Source organism: Macaca thibetana, chromosome 15, assembly GCF_024542745.1.
Source record: "Macaca thibetana thibetana isolate TM-01 chromosome 15, ASM2454274v1, whole genome shotgun sequence".
Classification (NCBI taxonomy): Eukaryota; Metazoa; Chordata; class Mammalia; order Primates; family Cercopithecidae; genus Macaca; species Macaca thibetana.
This window is the reverse complement of record NC_065592.1, coordinates 9,971,204-9,990,321: the sequence shown is the minus strand read 5'-3', so window position 1 is coordinate 9,990,321 and position 19,118 is coordinate 9,971,204. Positions and strand designations below refer to the sequence as shown.

The window sequence follows — 19,118 nt, the reverse complement described above, 5'->3', positions numbered from 1 at the left end:
AGGATGAATATGCCCTATTCTACTGGCGACCTGTGAGAAAGCTTTTGCTGCAGGAATATAAGAAATTATTATTTTGCCGCTGCCGTTTCCCTCCCCCATAATATCCAAGAATGTAAGAAATTAACTCTCCAAATTCCAGAATAACAGCTTTATGCCGCAAATTAGTCGACTTAATTTTTTTTCTGATTCAGATTTGGCCTTTTCCTCTCACCGCCTCTTCAAACCCGGGGCCCCAAATCATCTGCGTCTTCTTGACCCCAGCCCCCACCGAAGTAGGGTGACTGGGGTCCCCAGCGCCAGCCTCCTCCTCGGGAAAGTGAGCAGGAAGAAGAGACGCACTCGGGTGATCTCACCCTTTGGGACTGGGCGTTTTTCCGGCCGGGGCGCGCAGCATCCCAGCCAGACTGCAGCGATACCCCCCGCCCCGCCCTTCTCCGCAGTCCTGGAAGAGCTCCCAGGGCGGAGGGGTGCAGTGCAGACGACTGTCCGCAGGGCGGGCGGTGGCGGGGCGCAAGTTGCGCGGAGGGAGGTGAGGCGGGAGCGTCTCTGTCGGCCAGGGCGTAGTCAGTGACCTCACTGCACCATCACCCCTCACCCCTTGCGCGCGCCCCATTTCCCCATCCTCCCGCGGCCCGCCCCTCGCTCACCTCTTCCCCCGCATCGCCGCTTCGGCTCCTTCCGGGATCGCTCGGCCCTTTCCGCCGGGCGGCCGGGCGGTGAGCCGGCGGGAGCGCCGCCCCCTTTGCTCCGCCGGCGCGCTCCCCCGCCCCTCGCGCAGCGCCGGGGCGCTTCCCCTTGCGCTCGCGCCCGCCCGCCGCGGGAGCGCGCGTAGCTGCCTATAAAAAAGGCGGGGCGCGCGCGTCGCCGCCACTACCCGCTGCGGAGTGAACGGCGCGGAGCGGAGGCCGCGGAGGCTCCTCGGTCCTTCAGCACCCCCTCGGCCCGACGCACCCACGCCCCTCACCCCACGAGAGCCGGTGAGAGGGGCAGTCGGGGAGCTCCGGGAGGGAGCGGGGCCCCGGGCAGCCGACCCCCGGGCGGGAGCTGGGCAGCCCTTAAGGCGGGGCGGGGCCGGCGCGCGGACAGGTGAGTCGGGCGGGCCGCGGCGCTGCCTCCATTCGGCTGAGGTGCCGGGGGAGCCTCTGCCACCTCTTTTGTGGCGCGTGGGCTGCGGAGGAGCAGCCGGGCGGACGTTCGGCGCCGCCGCTGGAATGTCACTGACGCGGGGGAGGGGGCGCGAGGCCGCCGGGTCCCTCCCCGCCACCCCCAAGCCTGGCTGCGGCGCGGCCCTGCCCTGCCCCATCCGGCTGCGGCAGGTGGGTGGGGGCTCCCTCGTCGGGATCTTCGCCAGCCGCCTCCCTGCAGAACGCTCCCCGCACCGCCCCCGGTCCCTTCCCTCGGCCGGGAGCGACTTCTGCAGCTCGTTCTTCCGAATGGCACCAGCAATGCCGGCCAGCCGTGGAGGGAGGAAGAGCTCGGGGAGCCCGAGCGTAGCGTAAACGGCTCTCTGACCTTAATTTCATCCTGCCTGGCGAATCTCTGCCGTCTCTTTGAACGCAGAAGGGTCTGAGACTGGCCGTCTCCTTTTCTTTCCTTGTAATAAACATTTTTCTTTCTTCCCAGTTGTGATTTGCTTGTAAATAATAGGTAGATGCGGTGCTTGTATGGTATGAGGGTCAAATCAAATAACTTAATAGCTTGGAGTTCGTGTGTGTGTGTGTGTGTGTGTGTGTGTTTTTCCTGGAACTGGGTCTTTCGAGTCGAGATACAGTGTCCAAAATTCTACCATACCAGTGTTGAATGATAGAACAGTCTTTTGTTTGAAAGCTATCCCTGAGAATTTGATTAGACGCTTCCCATAGAACATCGCTTTAAAAAGTCTCTTTCATGTACTGGAGTAAAATATATTTTAAATAAGCGCCTTGTTAAAGTTAAGAGTTGAATATGTTTTAAATGAAAAGCCTGAATAGCTCAGAAGGCTGGGTTGAGATGATGATTGAACTGTTACAACATCTAATCAGATCTCTTTTATATAATAGATCCTAAAATATTTAAGCCCTTTGTTCTGTCTTCATCATGGTATTTTAGAAAAACTTAACCATCATGGCTGTTCGGGAATAACAGGAGAGAGGCCATATGAAGTATTTTCATAATGTGTTGAGAAATTGCGTCGTCATAGCAATTGGCCTTAAGTAAAACAGAATGTATCAAAGATGGAAGGGTGGGGGTGTCTTGGAGCCAGGAAACAGAAAATCTTGGGAATAGCAGCAGGAACACTCAGCTATATGAAGCCATTGAGCCAAGGTTCCGACTCCTTAACTAGTCATTTATTTTCCCTTTCATTGCAGCTAGCTAATGTCTTAGATTTTGAAAGGTCAAATTGAAGTCAAAGTTTAATATGTGCTACGGGGAGAAAGAAGTGCTGCAGTAAGGGCCTCTGTGCAGGAAATTAGCAATAAACCTTTTTCAGTAACTGGGCCAATAATTACTCAAAGGGAGCCTCAAAGTGTGTTAACTGGTATCCAGGGACCTAGATGGAGAAACTGGAAAGGAGGATTTGCTTCATCCTGGACAAGTGTGAAGCAGTTCTTATGGCAAACCATCAGCCTAGTAACTGATTCTCTGATACGCTTTGGTCTTGGCAGTGTGTTTTGTAGCCATCTAATAATTGGAGAAATTGGATATGTCATAGGCTACAGTGTAAGCCTGTCAAGCAATCTGATGAAGAGGTGGACATGGGGAGAGCCGTTTTAAGTATGTCTTTTGGTTCCCTGGGTTAAAGTTTTTTCTGCTTTTTTCTTACCTGCCTTCATCCAAAGTGGGGGGTCAACTGCACATCCTGAAAAGTGGATCTCAGGAATAGTCCCCCATGTCCTGTCACTGCGGAATCTACACTAAGAATGGATAATGTGTTCAAGGCTGGCCTGCCTTTGTAATCAGTCCTCCGTGGGCTATGCAAGGATCCCGCTAGTTAGGCACTCAGGTCTGTTGCAGCATTATCAGCTGCGGCTGTACTGTAGAATGCAACGCCCTAGTGGCAAATGCTGACTCCAGGAATGCGGAGGAGGAGGAGGACCGCATAGTTCATCACTTGGGGCCACTTGACTGGAGCAGCTGTGCTGTGAACCATCACCTCTCTTCCACCTTTTTTGCATATTCCTCTTGTACCAATTTTGAACAGGAAATAGTATTTTGTGAAGTAAGTGTACTGGCAAGCTAGGCCCAAGTCAGATCTTTGTGGCTTGAGTTCTACTTTGTGATAATTTCATGCAGTCATGCTCTTTTATTGCTGAATGGAAGGGGATTTAGGAATCATCTTGTCCTGGGATCCTCAGGAGGAGGGCGTGTTTAGTTTGAAAAAGTATATTCAGTATTATTACTTTGACAAGTGGGGAAATTGAGACCCAAAAGAGAGTGAGACTTGACCAGTGCAGCATATCCAGATAGTAACTGCCAAGACCTGGGAACCTTGGTTTTCTTTCCACATTTTAAATCCCTTGTGGGATTTAGACGCTATACAGAATGTCAGAGAGAAGACACTGAGAAAATATCTGAAGTTGGATTTTTAATCTGTATTCGTATGTTTTTAAATATCTGTTTTCTTCATAATTTTGTTCCATTTGCCCTTAGAAGCTTGTTATCTTGCTCTTCCCCCTCCCTCTTTAGACTCCACATTCCTCCATCATGTTGTCATCGTTTCGTAAACGCAGAGTACAGGTATTTGACCAGCATGCAGAAAACGGGTTGCCTTTTTGGTTTTGCCTGGCTTGCAGTGAAGGCATATTTGTGTCAAAGAGGTTGAATGAACCAAAGAAAGGGGGAAAAAAACCCTGCCTGCATGATGTTTCTGTTAAACAAATTGTTTAGGATTTGTTTGGGGTTTTTTTGGTGTTAAATTATCAGAAGTATTAGTAAATTTACTTGAAAATTTTCAAAGCCTTCCCCTTTTTTTTTTTTTTCTTTAACCTCTCTCTCTTTAAGGCATGAATATATTAATTTCTTATCACCATTATGGTGTTTGCATGTAGTGTTTGCTGACTTTTTATTGGTGGCTACTTGGTTTTTAAGAACCAAGGGGCAAAACAGATTATCCTAGATATTTGGAAAAAATAATCTGAAAAATACATAGTAAAAATTGTTTTTAAAATTTGACAAATATTGTAAACTTGGGCTTGTTTCCTGTTCCATTGACTTCTTCCACCACAATTTCTATAATAAAATAGAGCTTCCCTTTTCATGTTTAAAAAACAGCTGTCCGGCAGGGTGTGGTGGCTCATGCCTGTAATCCCAGTGCTTTGGGAGGCCAAGGCGGGCAGATGATGAGGTCAGGAGTTCGAGACCAGCCTGGCCAGCATAGTGAAACCCCGTCTCTACTAAAAATACAAATACATTAGCCGGGTGTGGTGGCGGGCCCCTGTAATCCCAGCTACTGGGGAAGCTGAGGCAGGAGAATCGCTTTAACCTTGGAGGTGGAGGTTGCAATCAGCCGAGATTGCACCATTGCACTCCAGCCCAGGGACAGTGCAAGACTCCGTCTCAAAAAAATAAGTAAATAAACAGCTCTCTTTATTTGTTTTATTTGTGTACAGTCTTTGTTTTCTAAATTGGACCTTTTAAAAAAAAAAATTCAGTATCTTGATATCTCAAAATAAGAAATATAAACCTTGGAAATTTCTAGTGATTATAGGTGATAAATCCAAGGCAGGCCTTTTTATAAATCAGATGAGTTATTTATTTAAATGAGGTTTATAAAAATGGGCCACATTGTAACCATTTCCTGTTTTGAGTCGTAGTAACAATAAGGAACTTAAATACCTCTCATCTGAATTTTGCAGGTTAAAAGGTAAGTAGCAGCAAGATAGTATTTGGGAAGCGTTCAGAAGTAAGTTTTCTCAATATTGCTCTGCATTTCTGGATTTTGATGCAATGCAGTATGAATCTTTTGCTTTCTTAAAGCTAAGTCCCTGCTCACCTCTGCACAATTGCGCTAACAAGTTGAAATGAATTAATCAGTTTGAAAGCTGACATGCTGATCCACAATCCTGATTTGGAATGTGGTTTAAGCAAAAATACTTGTTTTTATTTATGGTGTTCAGTCATCCTTTATGTATTATTGACCTCTCTGCTTACCATCAAATCTGCCACTAAAATCTGCAGCTAAGCTGGTTTTGAGTTAATTTTGTTTGACCTGAGAATCAACTGGTATACAATTTTATGAGTGCTAATCAATTATTTGGTGGTTTGTTCTTAGGGAAGCCCTTCCACATCCATGGATATAGTTCTCTTGCTTTGCAAATCTAAAATTTAGTAATAGGCTGGCATCCTAAGCCACAGAAAAAAGACATTGTCGGTTCTGCACATTTGGGTTCTGACTAAGCAACAAAAACAACTGATGAATGATTTCTGTGACCTTTTGCTTTGGATGATGATTATGAATTTTTCCATAACCAAATGACCAAATGACCGTTCATCCTGTTAGTCCCTAAAAATCCCTTTCTTGCAAAACTGTATGTCTAGTGGTGTCCTGCCTGAGAATCAGAATTCATTTTGTAGTATTCCAAGCGCCTCTTACACCCAGTACCTTCAGCTTGCTGAAAGAATGGCAATCCCAATGCTTTGTTTTTAATAGAGACTCCTTTCAGTCTCGCTATGATTCTCTCTTTTGGGATTCCATAGAGAAACTCTGCCGAATTCTTCTACTAAGGTCTGCATCCTAAACCATTCACTGCAGGTGCCAGGTTTACAGAGTCCAAAGCATTTGACCTTTGGTTCGAAAATGTTTGTATCTGCAGTCTTTTGTATTGCTTAACGCAGTGTGATTCCCACCCACTGCCTCTGCCTATACAAGGGGATATAGCTATATATCCCATAAATACCCCCCAATTTTTTATACCCCCAAATTTTATGCCCCCAAATACCCCCAAATTTTTATTTGAGAAGTGAAAATTCCCCAAATACCAAGAACTGCCTGAAACAGCTGTCTCTTGACATTCATCAAGAAGACAAAGATATTCAGGTCTAATCTCTTTTGTAGGAATCCATTTTCAGTTGATATTGTGTATAAGTTTGTGTTTGATATGGATCATTCTGAAGCATGCTATATCTTTGGATTAAATTAGAAATTTCTAACCAAGATTCATATCTTTAGACCCTACTCTTCTGAGATCTGGCAGTATTGTAAGAATGCTGACAAGTTCATTTTATTTATTACAATAGAGGACATGGTTGTAATTCCTGTTTTATCCCCCTGAGATTCACATTACTTGCTGAATGATGCAGCTAACGTTTGCTGCATTGCGGCATTTGTAGCCTATGTCTTCAGTCTTCTCTAATAATATTTTGCAAATATATACCTTTTTTTTTAAGTTACCTTAAATGGGAAGTTGTCCTTAAACATGTAGAGAATATACTTAGCACTTTATTTCCCCTCCTTCAGTCTCCATGTGAACGGACTTGATTGGCAAAATCAAAGACAGCCGGCTCCTTTGAGATAAGCAGTCAGTTGATTGCATTCCTAGGAAGTCGTCTCTGTTGTGGTTTTTAGGCAGTTAGTGGAACTGATAGATAGGCTAGTAAGATTGGAGTTTGTTTTTTAATGGCACGTTTCCCAGATTTTTCCTTTCTGGCGCTCTCAAAAGGCGTTAATCCCATATGGCTGGGAACAGCCTGGAACATTCTCTGTGAAGTCAGCCTTATCAGTCTGCTGCATATGCCAGGGAAGGGGTGGGGTGCTTGCAGCATGCAGCCTCAGTTGTGGAAGGAATGTGGCGCGCCCAGGCAGAGTTGACATTTCAGTAACTCTGACAGTTTCCGGTAAAAGGTTGTGGCACCTTTGGATGGCAGGAATTCTTAATGATATTTATGAGAATTTTCCTGTGTTTAATGTAGTCTGCAGAAATGATCCTTTTAGGAGCAAAAAGAAACTGGAACTCGTGTAGATAAACAAGAGACAGCGCCCTATCAGGTTAAGAGCGGCGAAACTCTTACCCATAATCTTTTTTGGTGTCTCCTGTAATTGTACAAGTGAAAATACTGAATGCTGACTGCAGTGGGAGCACATTGGTGACTTTCAGATACCCAGCTCCCCAGAGACAGCCTGTTGTGGCTTGGCAGACCTCCCACCTACTGACGTCAGCTGATCTACTGCAGGAAAGAAAAGTCCATTATTGCCTGACCAAAGCACTTGGTATAGAATTGACTTGTTCTACTTCACTGGGGTGACAAAGAGGGCCTTTTAGGTTGGTTAATTTCAGCGGGGCCTTGCTGAACTGTCTCTCTGGATTGGTAGGATCAAATCAGCAAGCTGGGCCCAAGCAGGGGGACTTGCTCAGGTGGAACCTTTGCAATATTATGATGGAGATTTTCTTCTCATCATAAAGGGATGCTCCCAAATGTGATTTCTTAATTTCCGTAGCAGTAAAGAATTTTAGAAATGCAGTGACTCCTGTGATAGGAGGCAGAACAGCACCGTACACTCGAATCCTGGAGACTTCCATCTCTTTCAGGAGCTCGTGTACAGTGTCGTTATTGTTCCATGTGTAGCTATACCTTCCCTGGAAATTTTCTTTTTTTTTTTTTTTTTTTTTTTGAGACGGAGTCTCGCTGTGTCTCCCAGGCTGGAGTGCAGTGGCGTGATCTCGGCTCACTGCAAGCTCCGCCTCCCGGGTTCACGCCATTCTCCTGCCTCAGCCTCCCAAGTAGCTGAGACTACAGGCGCCCGCCACCACGCCCGGCTAGTTTTTTGTATTTTTTAGTAGAGACGGGGTTTCACCATGTTAGCCAGGATAGTCTCGATCTCTTGACCTCGTGATCCACCCGCCTCGGCCTCCCAAAGTGCTGGGATTACAGGCTTGAGCCACCGCGCCCGGCCGGAAAATTTCTTTACAAGAATATTTTGTAAGCAAACAAATTAGACGCATAATTTCTCAATGTTTTTCCATCTTAACTGTTGCCTGAGGGTTGAGAACAAAGGAAATATATAAATAAATGAGTCTAACCCTAATTGTTTACTAAGACTCAGTCTTAAATAATTTTGACTGTTTTTTGTTTTTGTTTTTGTTTTTTTGAGACGGACTCTTGCTTTTTTGTCGCCCAGGCTAGAGTGCAGTGGCGCGATCTTGGCTAACTGCAACCTCCGCCTCCCGGGTTCAAGCGATTCTCCTGCCTCAGCCTCCCAGGTAGCTGGTACTACAGGTGTGCGCCACTATGCCTGGCTAATTTTTGTATTTTTAGTAGAGATGGGGTTCCACCGTGTTGCTCAGGCTGGTCTCGAACTCCTGAACTCAGGCAATCCACCCCCTTCAGCCTCAAAGTGGTAGGATTACAGGTGTGAGCCATGGCACCCACCTTTTTTTTTTTTTTTTTTTTTTTATATTTGACACGGAGTCTAGCTCTGTCACCCAGACTGGGGTGCAGGGGCTTGATCTTGGCTCACTGCAAACTCCGCCTCCCAGGCTCAAGCGATTCTCCAGCTCCAGTCTCCTGAGTAGATGGGACTACAGGCATGTGCCACCACACCCAGCTAATTTTGGTATTTTTAGTAGAGACAGAGTTTTACCATGTTGGCCAGGCTGGTCTCAAACTCCTGACCTCAGGTGATCCGCCCTCCTCGGCCTCCCAAAGTATTGGGATTACAGGTGTAAGCCACCACGTCTGCCTCACTGTTTTTTCACTCCAAAGTGGGGATATGAAAAGGAACTAATAAAGAGGGAGTGAAGGCCGGGCGCTGTGGCTCACGTCTGTAATCCCAGCACTTTGGGAGGCCGAGGCGGGTGGATCGCCTGAGGTCAGTTCAAGACCAGTCTGGCCAATATGGTGAAACACAGTCTCTACAAAAGTACAAAAATTAGTTGGGCGTGGTGGCAGGTGCCTGTAATCCCAACTACTGGGGAGGCTGAGGCGGGAGAATCACTTGAACCTGGGAGGCGGATGTTGCTGTGAGCCCAGCTAGCATCACTGCATTCCAGCCTGGGCGACAGAGTAAGACTCCATCTCAAAAAAAAAAAAAAAAAAAAGGAGTGAAAGGAACTAATAAATAACCAAACAGCCATCAATAAATAATATGTCGGCCAAGTGTGGTGACTCACACCTGTAATCCCAGCCCTATGGGAGGCCGAGGCGAGTGGACCACGAGGTCAAGAGATCAAGATCGTCCTGGCCAACATAGTGAAAGCTTGTGTCTACTAAAAAGAAAAGACATGCAAAAATTAGCTGAGCATGGTGGTGTGTAATTGTAGTCCCAGCTACTTGGGAGACTGAGGCAGGATAATCGCTTGACCCTGGAGGTCGAGGTTGCTGCGAGCCGAGATCGCGCCATCGCACTCCAGCCTGGCAACAGAGTGAAATTCCATCTCAAAAAAAAAAAAAAAAAAAAGACCGGGCAGAGTGGCTCATGCCTGTAATCCCAGCTCTTTGGGAGGCCAAGGTGGGCGGATCACGAGGTCAAGAGATTGAGACCATCCTGGCTAATACGGTGAAACCCCATCTCTACTAAAAATACAAAAAATTAGCCAGGCGAGGTGAAAAAAAGAGTATGTCAACTCTAATCATGTTAAGAATCACTGGTTCTAGTGTGCCATATTCTGGGAACCGGAGGATCCCAGGTCACCCTGGGCTTTGCAGCTTGCTTGCTAGATTACCTGTCTCCCGACTACTTAATTATAAAACGATGGCAGTTTATTTCCAAGCTCTGAATATAATTGGATCTATAATATGTGCCAAGTCCTGAGTTCTGCGCCCAGACAGTAGGAGTAAAATATGATCTTCTTTATTGTTCCTTAAAGAACTTATGAATGTGGTAGGGAGAACATGATAATTTCATGGCAGAATGTGGCAGTGTTGTAAGGTGAATGATAGGGGTGGGTGGTCAGGGAGTGGAGACTTCTGATTCAGAAAGACTTCATAGAGGACGAGGCATTTGCTTTGGACTCTGAGAGATCTATATGATTTGTTTTTTATATATTTTTTTAAGAGGCTGGAGTGCAGTGGCGCAATCTTTGCTCATCACAACCTCCGCCTCCCAAGTTCAAGTGATTCTTCTGCCTCAGCCCCAAGTAGCTGGGACTACAGGCGCATGCTACCACACCTGGCTAATTTTTGTATTTTTAGTAGAGATATGGTTTCACCATGTTGGCCAGGCTGGTCTCAAGCTCCTGACCTTGTGATCCACCTGCCTCAGCTTCCCAAAGTGCTAGGATTATAGGCGTTAGCCACCGCGCCCAGCCGAGATCTGTATGATATTAGATGGTAGGGTTGGGAGTGGGAGAGAAGAGCGCACTCCTGAGAAAGGGAACTTTTTGAGCTTTCAAATGGACCCTGTCCAGGGCCTGTAATTGGGGTTGGTGAGGGAGTTTGATGTGAGATACAGCTGGAGGAGACAACTGGAAGGTGACTGAGTGAAGTCATGTTTACCTTCTAGTAAGTGTGATGATAGTGATCCTTGTCAGGATCCTCATCAGAAATCAACCTTCTCCAAAATAGGCTGACAGACTTAGGGCAGCAGTGTAAACTAGAACTGCCTGTTATCATTAAATATTATTACAGAAACGCTCTGAGCACACATTAAGATTTTCAAGGTCACCCCCAGTTTTTAGTTTTAAGGACTTGACGTCTGTTTTAAGAGTAGAAAGTAGGCCAGTGCAGTGGCTCACAGCTGTAATCCCAGCACTTTGGGAGACTGAGGTGGGTGGATCACTTGAGTCCAGGAGTTCGAGACTAGCCTGGGCAACGTGGTGTAACCCCGTTTGTACAAAAAATATAAAAATTATCCAGGTGTGGTGGCACCCGCCTGTAGCCCTAGCTACTTAGGAGGCTGAGATGGGAGGATCACTGGAGCCTAAGAGGCAAGGTTGTAGTGAGCCAAGATTGTATCACTGCACTCCAGCCTGGGCAACAGAGTGAGACCCTGCCTAAAAAACAAACAAAAAAATAAAAACCAGCCACTTTCTCAGAGTATACTGCCATGTGGTCAATCCAAGATTGGTAATTCCGATTTAGTCATTAGGTTGACACCTAGTTGTGTAGCTTTAGTCAGCACATTCTTTATTTGCCATTCTTGTCATGAATCTAGCACTTAACTGGATAGAATTCCAATTTTACAATATGGGAAGTGAAAGATTCATTATGGAGCTCTCTCCCTCCCCCTTACAAATGAATTCAGGTCTGCTGCTGCACAGCAGCTGCAACACTCAGCATGGACTTGATTATTTATTCAACCAACATTTCTTTTTTTTTTTTTTTTTTTTTTTTTGAGACAGGGTCTCATTCTGTCACCCAGGCTGGAGTGCAGTGGTGCGACTACAGCACCTGCCACCATGCCTGGATACTTTTTTTTAAGAGCCAGGGTTTAGCCATATTACCTAGGCTGTTCTCAAATTTCTGGGCTCAAGCAGTCTGCCCACCTCAGCCTCCCAAAGTGCTGGGATTGCAGATGTGAACCATGGCGCCCGGCCTATTTAACCAACATTTCTTAATGACCTCTGTATGCTAGAAATCAGGGATACAGGGCCGGACATGGTGGCTTACACCTATAATCTTAGCACTTTGGAAGACCGAGGTGGGAGGATCATTTGAGCCCAGGAGTTCAAGACCATCCTAGGCAACATAGCAAAACCCTATCTCTACAAAAAAAATTTAAAAATTAGCCAGTCATGGCTGTGCGTGGTGGCTCACGCCTGTAATCCCAGCACTTTGGGAGGCCAGGGCGGGTGGATCACGAGGTCAGGAGTTCAAGACCAGCCTGGCCAACATAATGAAATCCTGTCTCTACTAAAAATACAAAAATTAACCAGTCACCATGATGGGCGCCTATAATCCCAGCTACTTGGGAGACTGAGGCAGGAGAATTGCTTGAACCTGGGAGGTGGAGGTTGCAATGAGCCAAGATCGTGCCACTGCACTCTAACCTGGAGACAGAGCAAGAGTCTGTCTCAAAAAAAAAAAAAATTAACCAGTCATGGTGGTGTGGACCCATAGTCACAGCTACTTGGGAGGCTGAGGTGGAAGGTTCACTTGAACTGGGGAGGTTGAGGTTGCAGTGACCCGTGATTGCACTCCATCCTGGGTGGTGGCAAAGTAAGGCCCTGTCTCAAAAATAAATAAATAAATAAAAATCAGGGATACAAAGATTAGGTTGCTCGGTGTAATCATGCCTTAGGATATATGTACAAGTGCTTTGCAAATTTGAAGAGAAAAGTGATTACATCTGAGAAGGAGGGAAGGCAGGAACATTGGTTACAGTTTAGTAAAGAGTCAGGATCCTGCAGTTTACCCATTTCAGCTGGGTGTTGAGATATAAATAAATAAGCGCTATCTAGGCAAAGAAGAGTCATAGAATATTCTAGACAAAGGAAGCATGTGCACATGCTTGGGGTTTTAAAGGGAATTACACATTTTGGAGCAGAAAGAATACTTCTGTCCGCCACAAGGGTAGGGGGCATGGGTGAGAGATAATACCAGGCAGGCGTGTTGGGCCAGTTTGTGAAGGTCCTGCTCAAGAGGTGAGTTCTTTCCTCTGTCAGAAGGAAGCCATAGGTTGGGCGCGGTGGCTCACGCCTGTAATCCCAGCCCTTTAGGAGGCCGAGGCGGGCAGATCATGAGGTCAAGAGATCGAGACCAGTCTGGCCAACATGGTGAAACCCCATCTCTACTAAAAATACAAAAATTAGCCGGCCATGGTGGTGCGGGCCTGTAGTCCCAGCTACTCGGGAGGCTGAGGCAGGAGAATTACTTGAACCCTGAAGGCAGAGGGCAGTGAGCCGAGATGATGCCATTGCACTCCAGCCTGGTGACTGAGCAAGATGCCGTCTCAAACAAAAAAAAAAGAAAGGAGCCATGAAAGGTTTGGGAGTGGCATGGCGAAGAATGTCTCCTTTTAGAGTATAAAAAATTTTGGACTGTGGAAAAACAATAATACAACAAAAATACAGAGTTGATATGTAGAGAATAATTTATTTTTATTTATTTATTTATTTTTGAGATGGAGTCTCGCTCTGTCACCCAGGCTGGAGTGCAGTGGCACGATCTCCACTCACTGCAAGCTCTGCCTCCCGGGTTCATGCCATTCTCCTGCCTCAGCCTCCCGTGTAGCTGGGACTACAGGCGCCCGCCACCGTGCCCGGCTAATTTTTTGTATTTTTCGTAGAGACGGGGTTTCACCGTGTTAGCCAGGATTGTCTCAATCTCCTGACCTCGTGATCCGCCTGTCTCGGCCTCCCAAAGTGCTGGGATTACAGGCGTGAGCCACCGCGCCCGGCCGAGAATAATTTAAAGGAATGGTGATATGACTAAAATCAGCTCATCTACACTTCTCCAGGAAGGCGGTCTCTTAGAAAGGCAGTCTTCAGAGCTGATCAGGCACAGATAGTGCCTTCCTACCACCAATGAGAACTGCTTGAATCCCTACAGAGCTGGGGCACTAGCTGGAAACTCTGACCTCAGCCATCTCTTGCTGTTTACCTGCTAGGTGGATATGGGGCAGCACTCTTGACAGGTTTCATTCCTAACTCTTAGCCAACTCACCCTTTTATTTCTGTCTTGGGATAGGCAACAGGATAAAGGAAAGAACTCCCAGATGTTTCCAGGGTAACACAATTTTATACCTTTTATACATTGTAGAACAATAGCTGGAAGGGACCAGCAGGCTTATCTGTTCTGCTTCCTTACTGAACCCGGACACCTCTCTATAGACTGTAATTTTAAAGTTCGAAGAGACTTGAGACCATGTCGTTTTTCCTGACATTTTAGTCACTGTAGGAAATTGAGGCATGGAGAGGGAAGGTGGCTAGTGTGAGGTCACATGTTACTGACAAATTCGGAAGCTTTTTGGCATTAATCTATATTTTCTTCTGTGTTCCTTAATTAGTTAGAGGATAAAATGGCATATTCTTTGTTTTCGGTTTTTGTTTTGTTTTGTTACCCAGCCCGGAGTGCAGTGGTGCAATGATGGCTTGCTGCAGTCTTGAACTCCTGGGCTCAGGGGATCCTCCTGCCTTAGCCTCCTGAGTAGCTGGTACCATAGGCACACAGCACCATGCCCAGCTATTTTTTTGTATTTTTAGTAGAGGTGGTGTTTCACCTTGTTGCCCAGGCTGCTCTTGAACTCCTGGAGTCAGGCAGTCTGCCACTTTGGCCTCCCAAAGTGTTGGGATTACAAGCATGAACCACCACACGCCCTGCCTGAAAGGAATTCTGAATGGACTTATCAACAATTATTTGAATACCACAATTGCTGTTTCCTCTGAATCCTTGAATCCTTTGTAGAATTGACAGCACAAACCATAGTTCTCCCATTCATAGTTTTCACTTGGTTTCCTTGCCATGTGTGGGTTAGGCATCTTCTGAGGGCCCTATGTAGGTAGATGTTGCAGGGGAATGGATGGCCATTTTTAATAAAGGAATAAGGTCTGGGCTTCATTGTTCCTAAGAAGGAGCTGTCTTCTCAATTGATTTGTCTGCTGGGTTTACGTGATAATTTTTTCTTTCCTTCAGAGAGGCTAATTTCTTTTTATCTCTTTTGGTGCCTATTGGTACTTATCTCAGGGCATTTTGTCATTTCAGAAAATGGACCCAAGTGGGGTCAAAGTGCTGGAAACAGCAGAGGACATCCAGGAGAGGCGGCAGCAGGTCCTAGACCGATACCACCGCTTCAAGGAACTCTCAACCCTTAGGCGTCAGAAGTTGGAAGATTCCTATCGATTCCAGTTCTTTCAAAGAGATGCTGAAGAGCTGGAGAAATGGATACAGGAAAAACTTCAGATTGCATCTGATGAGAATTATAAAGACCCAACCAACTTGCAGGTACGTCTGATCTCCTGGGATTCCTGCCAAAATTCAAGAGCCCAAATGTTCTTACCCAAAAATCAGACAAGGAAAGTTACTTAATTATGACCTTGAGAGATTGGACAAGAAGAAGAATATAATAAGGAAGGACAAACTCAGTTTTCCCGTATTGTATTAGTGAGGGTGAATGTGGAATCTTACAGGTATTAATTGTCTTTTCTGAATGCTTTAGACTGATGGTTCTCAAACCTCTGCCTTGATACTACTGGTGATCTTTAAACATTTTTCGGGAAAGTTCTGGGTTAATCTCTTGGAATGAGGTTTTTGTTTTGTTTTGTTTTTGTTTTTGTTTTCTGAGACGGAGTTTCACTCACGTTGCCCAGACTGGAGTGCAATGATATGATCTCGGCTCACTGCAACCTCCACCTCCCAGGTTCAAGTGATTCTCCAGCCTCAGCCTCCCAAGTAGCTGGGATTACAGGTGCCTGCCACCTTACCCAGCTAATTCTTATATTTGTAGTAGAGATAGGGTTTCGTCATGTTGGCCAGGCTGGTCTTGAACTCCTGACCTCAGGTGATCTGCCCACCTTGGCCTCCCAAAGTGCTGGGATTACAGGCATGATCCACTGCACCTGGCCTGGAATGAGTTTTTGAGAAAGGCATAACAGTGTTGTTGCTGGCAAAAATTTATAGTTATTCTGGAGTCAGATATCAAAAAAATAAATACTTACATTTTTGAGTCCCTTTCAGAGACTTGGTAAATCTTACCAAAAGCAAAGCGTGAATCTTATGGTATGTAAATTATATATTTAAAACTTTTTTTTTTTTTTTTGAGATGGAATTTTGCTCTTGTTGCCCAAGCTGGAGTGCAATGGTGCAGTCTCAGCTCGCTGCAACCTCCGCCTCCCAGATTCAAGCGATTCTCCTGCCTCAGCCTCCCGAGTAGCTGGGATTGTAGGCATGTGCCACCACGCCCGGCTAATTTTTTGCATCCTTAGTAGAAACAGGATTTCATCATGTTTGCCAGGCAGGTCTCAAACTCCTGACCTCAGGTGATCCACCCGCCTCAGCCTCCCAAAGTGCTGGGATTTACAGGCGTGAGCCACTGTGCCCAACCAGAACTTTTTTTGTAAAAAGGGAAAGCCTTTCTTCTTACTTATTTTGGTGAAAGATTTTTTTTTTTTTTTTTTTGAGACGGAGTCTCACTCTGTCGCCAGGGCTGGAGCGCAGCGGCCGGATCTCAGCTCACTGCAAGCTCCGCCTCCCGGGTTTACGCCATTCTCCTGCCTCAGCCTCCTGTGTAGCTGGGACTACAGGCGCCCGCCACCTCGCCCGGCTAGTTTTTTGTATTTTTTTAGTAGAGACGGGGTTTTACCGTGTTTGCCAGGATGGTCTTGATCTCCTGACCTCGTGATCCGCCCGTCTCGGCCTCCCAAAGTGCTGGGATTACAGGCTTGAGCCACCGCGCCCGGCCGAAAGATTTTTGTTGTTGTTGTTGAGACAGAGTCTCGCTCTGCCGCCCAGGCTGGAGTGCAGTGGCCGGATCTCAGCTCACTGCAAGCTCCACCTCCCGAGTTCACGCCATTCTCCTGCCTCAGCCTCCCGAGTAGCTGGGACTACAGGCGCCCGCCACCTCGCCCGGCTAGTTTTTTTTTTGTATTTTTAAAGTAGAGACGGGGTTTCACCATGTCAGCCAGGATTGTCTCGATCTCCTGACCTCGTGATCTGCCCGTCTCGGCCTCCCAAAGTGCTGGGATTACAGGCTTGAGCCACCGCGCCCGGCCTTTTTTTTTTTTTTTTTTGAGACAGAGTCTCGCTCTGCCGCTGGGGCTGGAGTGCAGTGGCCGGATCTCAGCTCACTGCAAGCTCTGCCTCCCGGGTTTACGCCATTCTCCTGCCTCAGCCTCCCGAGTAGCTGGGACTACAGGCGCCCGCCACCTCGCCCGGCTAGTTTTTTGTATTTTTAGTAGAGACGGGGTTTCACTGTGTTAGCCAGGATGGTCTCGATCTCCTGACCTCGTGATCTGCCCGTCTCAGCCTCCCAAAGTGCTGGGATTACAGGCTTGAGCCACCACGCCCGGCCTTGGTGAAAGATTTTTCAAGAAAATTGCTTTGGTAGCAAGTAGAACAGTAGTTGGGCCCATGGATTTTTTAACTATAAAAAATTGACTACAGTAACCTAAGAAGAGAATGAAGAACACTGCTTTAGGTACAATCCCTGCCTGGCAGGCCCCTTCCCATCTTAGTATTTGATGAAAAAGAGGTATTGAGAAATGGAGTGTAGGCGGGGTCAAAGAGTCTGGCCTCTAAAGCAAGTGAAAGAAAGTCTCATGTGTGAGTGAATATGGATGGATTTTTCAAGAGTACACACTGAATGTTGAGAAAACTGTTAGTATTAGTTCTGTATTTCTAGCAGGGACCAGATGTTCACATAAAGGCTCATTTTCTGATAGCAAAAAAAAAAAAAAAAATTATTAATGGGATATTTTGTAGCATCTTCCACTGACAATGTTAGTTCTCAACAGCGAGTGAGGACCATTGATGGCCCTCACTGGCCAGGCTTTCAGAGGGCCAGGAGAAATGCAGTCAGTATTTGAGGAATTGAGCAGGTAGAGAATGGGCGAGGTGCCAAATGATGTGTCCCTAACTAGAGGGAGCAGGATTGAGGAGGGAAGGAACAGGGGGGTACAAAATGCTGATGCTGTGTGGTTGCGTCTGAGGCTCACTTCAAGGTCCACCAACAGGGAAAGCTTCAGAAGCATCAAGCCTTTGAAGCTGAAGTGCAGGCCAATTCAGGAGCCATTGTTAAGCTGGATGAAACTGGAAACCTGATGATCTCAGAAGGGCATTTTGCATCTGAAACCATACGGGTGAGTATGAGTAGCTTGTGGTGTGGCGGTTTCATCTGGGTGGAGCATTGTAGATTCATGCATACATGTCAGTTTGGGTTCCCAAAAAGATAGACTTTTCCAGCTTTTAAAAGAATTTATGAAGTCTCCTTAAGAAGTTACCCAAATCCTGCCTTTGTAATATGACAACATGAATATAAGCAAGGATTTGTATACTCAGTGAGGAAATTAATATTCCTTTTGTAGAGCAAATTAGAATGTGATTATACTTTAAAGAAAACTGTAAATTTAACATTTGTAAATGGCAATGAGATGGGAGAGCATATTAGTGAAACTGGCAAATTTAAGGACTCGAATATAAAGATAAATAGAAACAGTCACAGACACTATGAAGAAGGTTATCTGTGGGAAAGCTTGTTGTCTTGAATCTTGGCTTGCCCTGGGAGGGGTTTACTGAGGTCTAGGCAGCAAGCCTGTTAAAGCTCCAGCTCTAAGGAACGATTTGTGGCACCTATTGGTCAACGACCGTGGTGATGGGACTGACTTTGAGGCAGGAGTCCTCGAACTCTTTGGTCTGGCTGATTTTAGTGACAGTTTATTGGGGCTGAGGTAGTAATTGATGTTTCTCTGCTTCGTTTCACATTTCTAGTATGAAGATATTAAGGGAAAACAAACCTCTTGACAGTGAGGTGTGCACATTGAGTTTCTTATAAGTGGATGCACTTATCTATCTTTGATACACATCATGTCTAGCTGTGTGTTCTTTTTGGTTCTTTGTCATCCAAAGCCACATTGCTTGAGGCCCACCCTTTTCTAGTATTTTACCTGTCAAAGCAGTCCTGAAGATGTAAATGAAAGCTGTACCCTTAAGCCCCAGCTAGAACTGTTTTGTCCCCCACTCTTCCTTGATAACTGTGTGGAGGATTCTTTCACTGAGGATCCAGTCTACTCATTTTCAACAATAAATATTTGTTTTCTCACGTTTGCTTGGCAATACTCTGCAGTCTCATATTAAGGACTTACAATTAGCCCTGAGATGTATGATGAATAATTATTAACTATTACTAATAATGATGACTGTAAATAGGAAATAAAAGTGAATTCCAAATATCATATGACATTTAATAACATTTAACCCATTTGGGCAATGTAGTATGTGTCTGCAATTAAATACAGATATTTATCTGCCCATCTTCCCACTATTTTATATACAGTCTTAGAGTAAATGAGATCAGTATGTCTTATTATTCTATCCAGGGATAGAAGTTGTTTTCCCAGAGTGAATGAGGCACCTCTGTAGTAGAATATGTAACCAGCTTATAGATTGGAACATTAGACAGATATCAAGTGTTTGGCTTCAGTAATTAATCAAGGGGGAAGGGAGGAGGACCCAAAGCTGACTTTATTTATGTCTATTAGTACCCTCTGCCCTGTTTAGACAGCCTATTTATTTATTTGTTTATTGAGACGAAGTTTTGCTCTTGTTGCCCA

At 45.7% G+C, this 19,118-nt stretch overlaps 2 protein-coding genes across 12 annotated transcripts in view; one reads left to right on the top strand and one right to left on the bottom strand.

Moving 5' to 3' along the window:
* The window catches only part of GOLGA2 (golgin A2), a 434,268-nt gene that overhangs the window by 308,607 nt on the left and 106,543 nt on the right, over window positions 1–19,118 (bottom strand). The gene's annotated exons all lie outside the window — the stretch shown is intronic.
* SPTAN1 (spectrin alpha, non-erythrocytic 1) overlaps window positions 844–19,118 on the top strand; it is an 85,676-nt gene continuing 67,401 nt past the window's right edge. For 5 of the 11 annotated variants that reach the window (XM_050759677.1, XM_050759675.1, XM_050759671.1 and 2 more), the window contains exons 1-3: window positions 844–977; window positions 14,557–14,796; window positions 17,523–17,648. In XM_050759677.1, the coding sequence (XP_050615634.1) occupies window positions 14,560–14,796; window positions 17,523–17,648 (363 nt within the window). In that variant the 5' untranslated portion in view covers window positions 844–977; window positions 14,557–14,559. Of the gene's footprint in view, window positions 978–3,665; window positions 3,718–14,556; window positions 14,797–17,522; window positions 17,649–19,118 lie in introns of those variants that run through there. The other 6 variants (XM_050759674.1, XM_050759673.1, XM_050759668.1 and 3 more) reach the window with 2 other exon arrangements.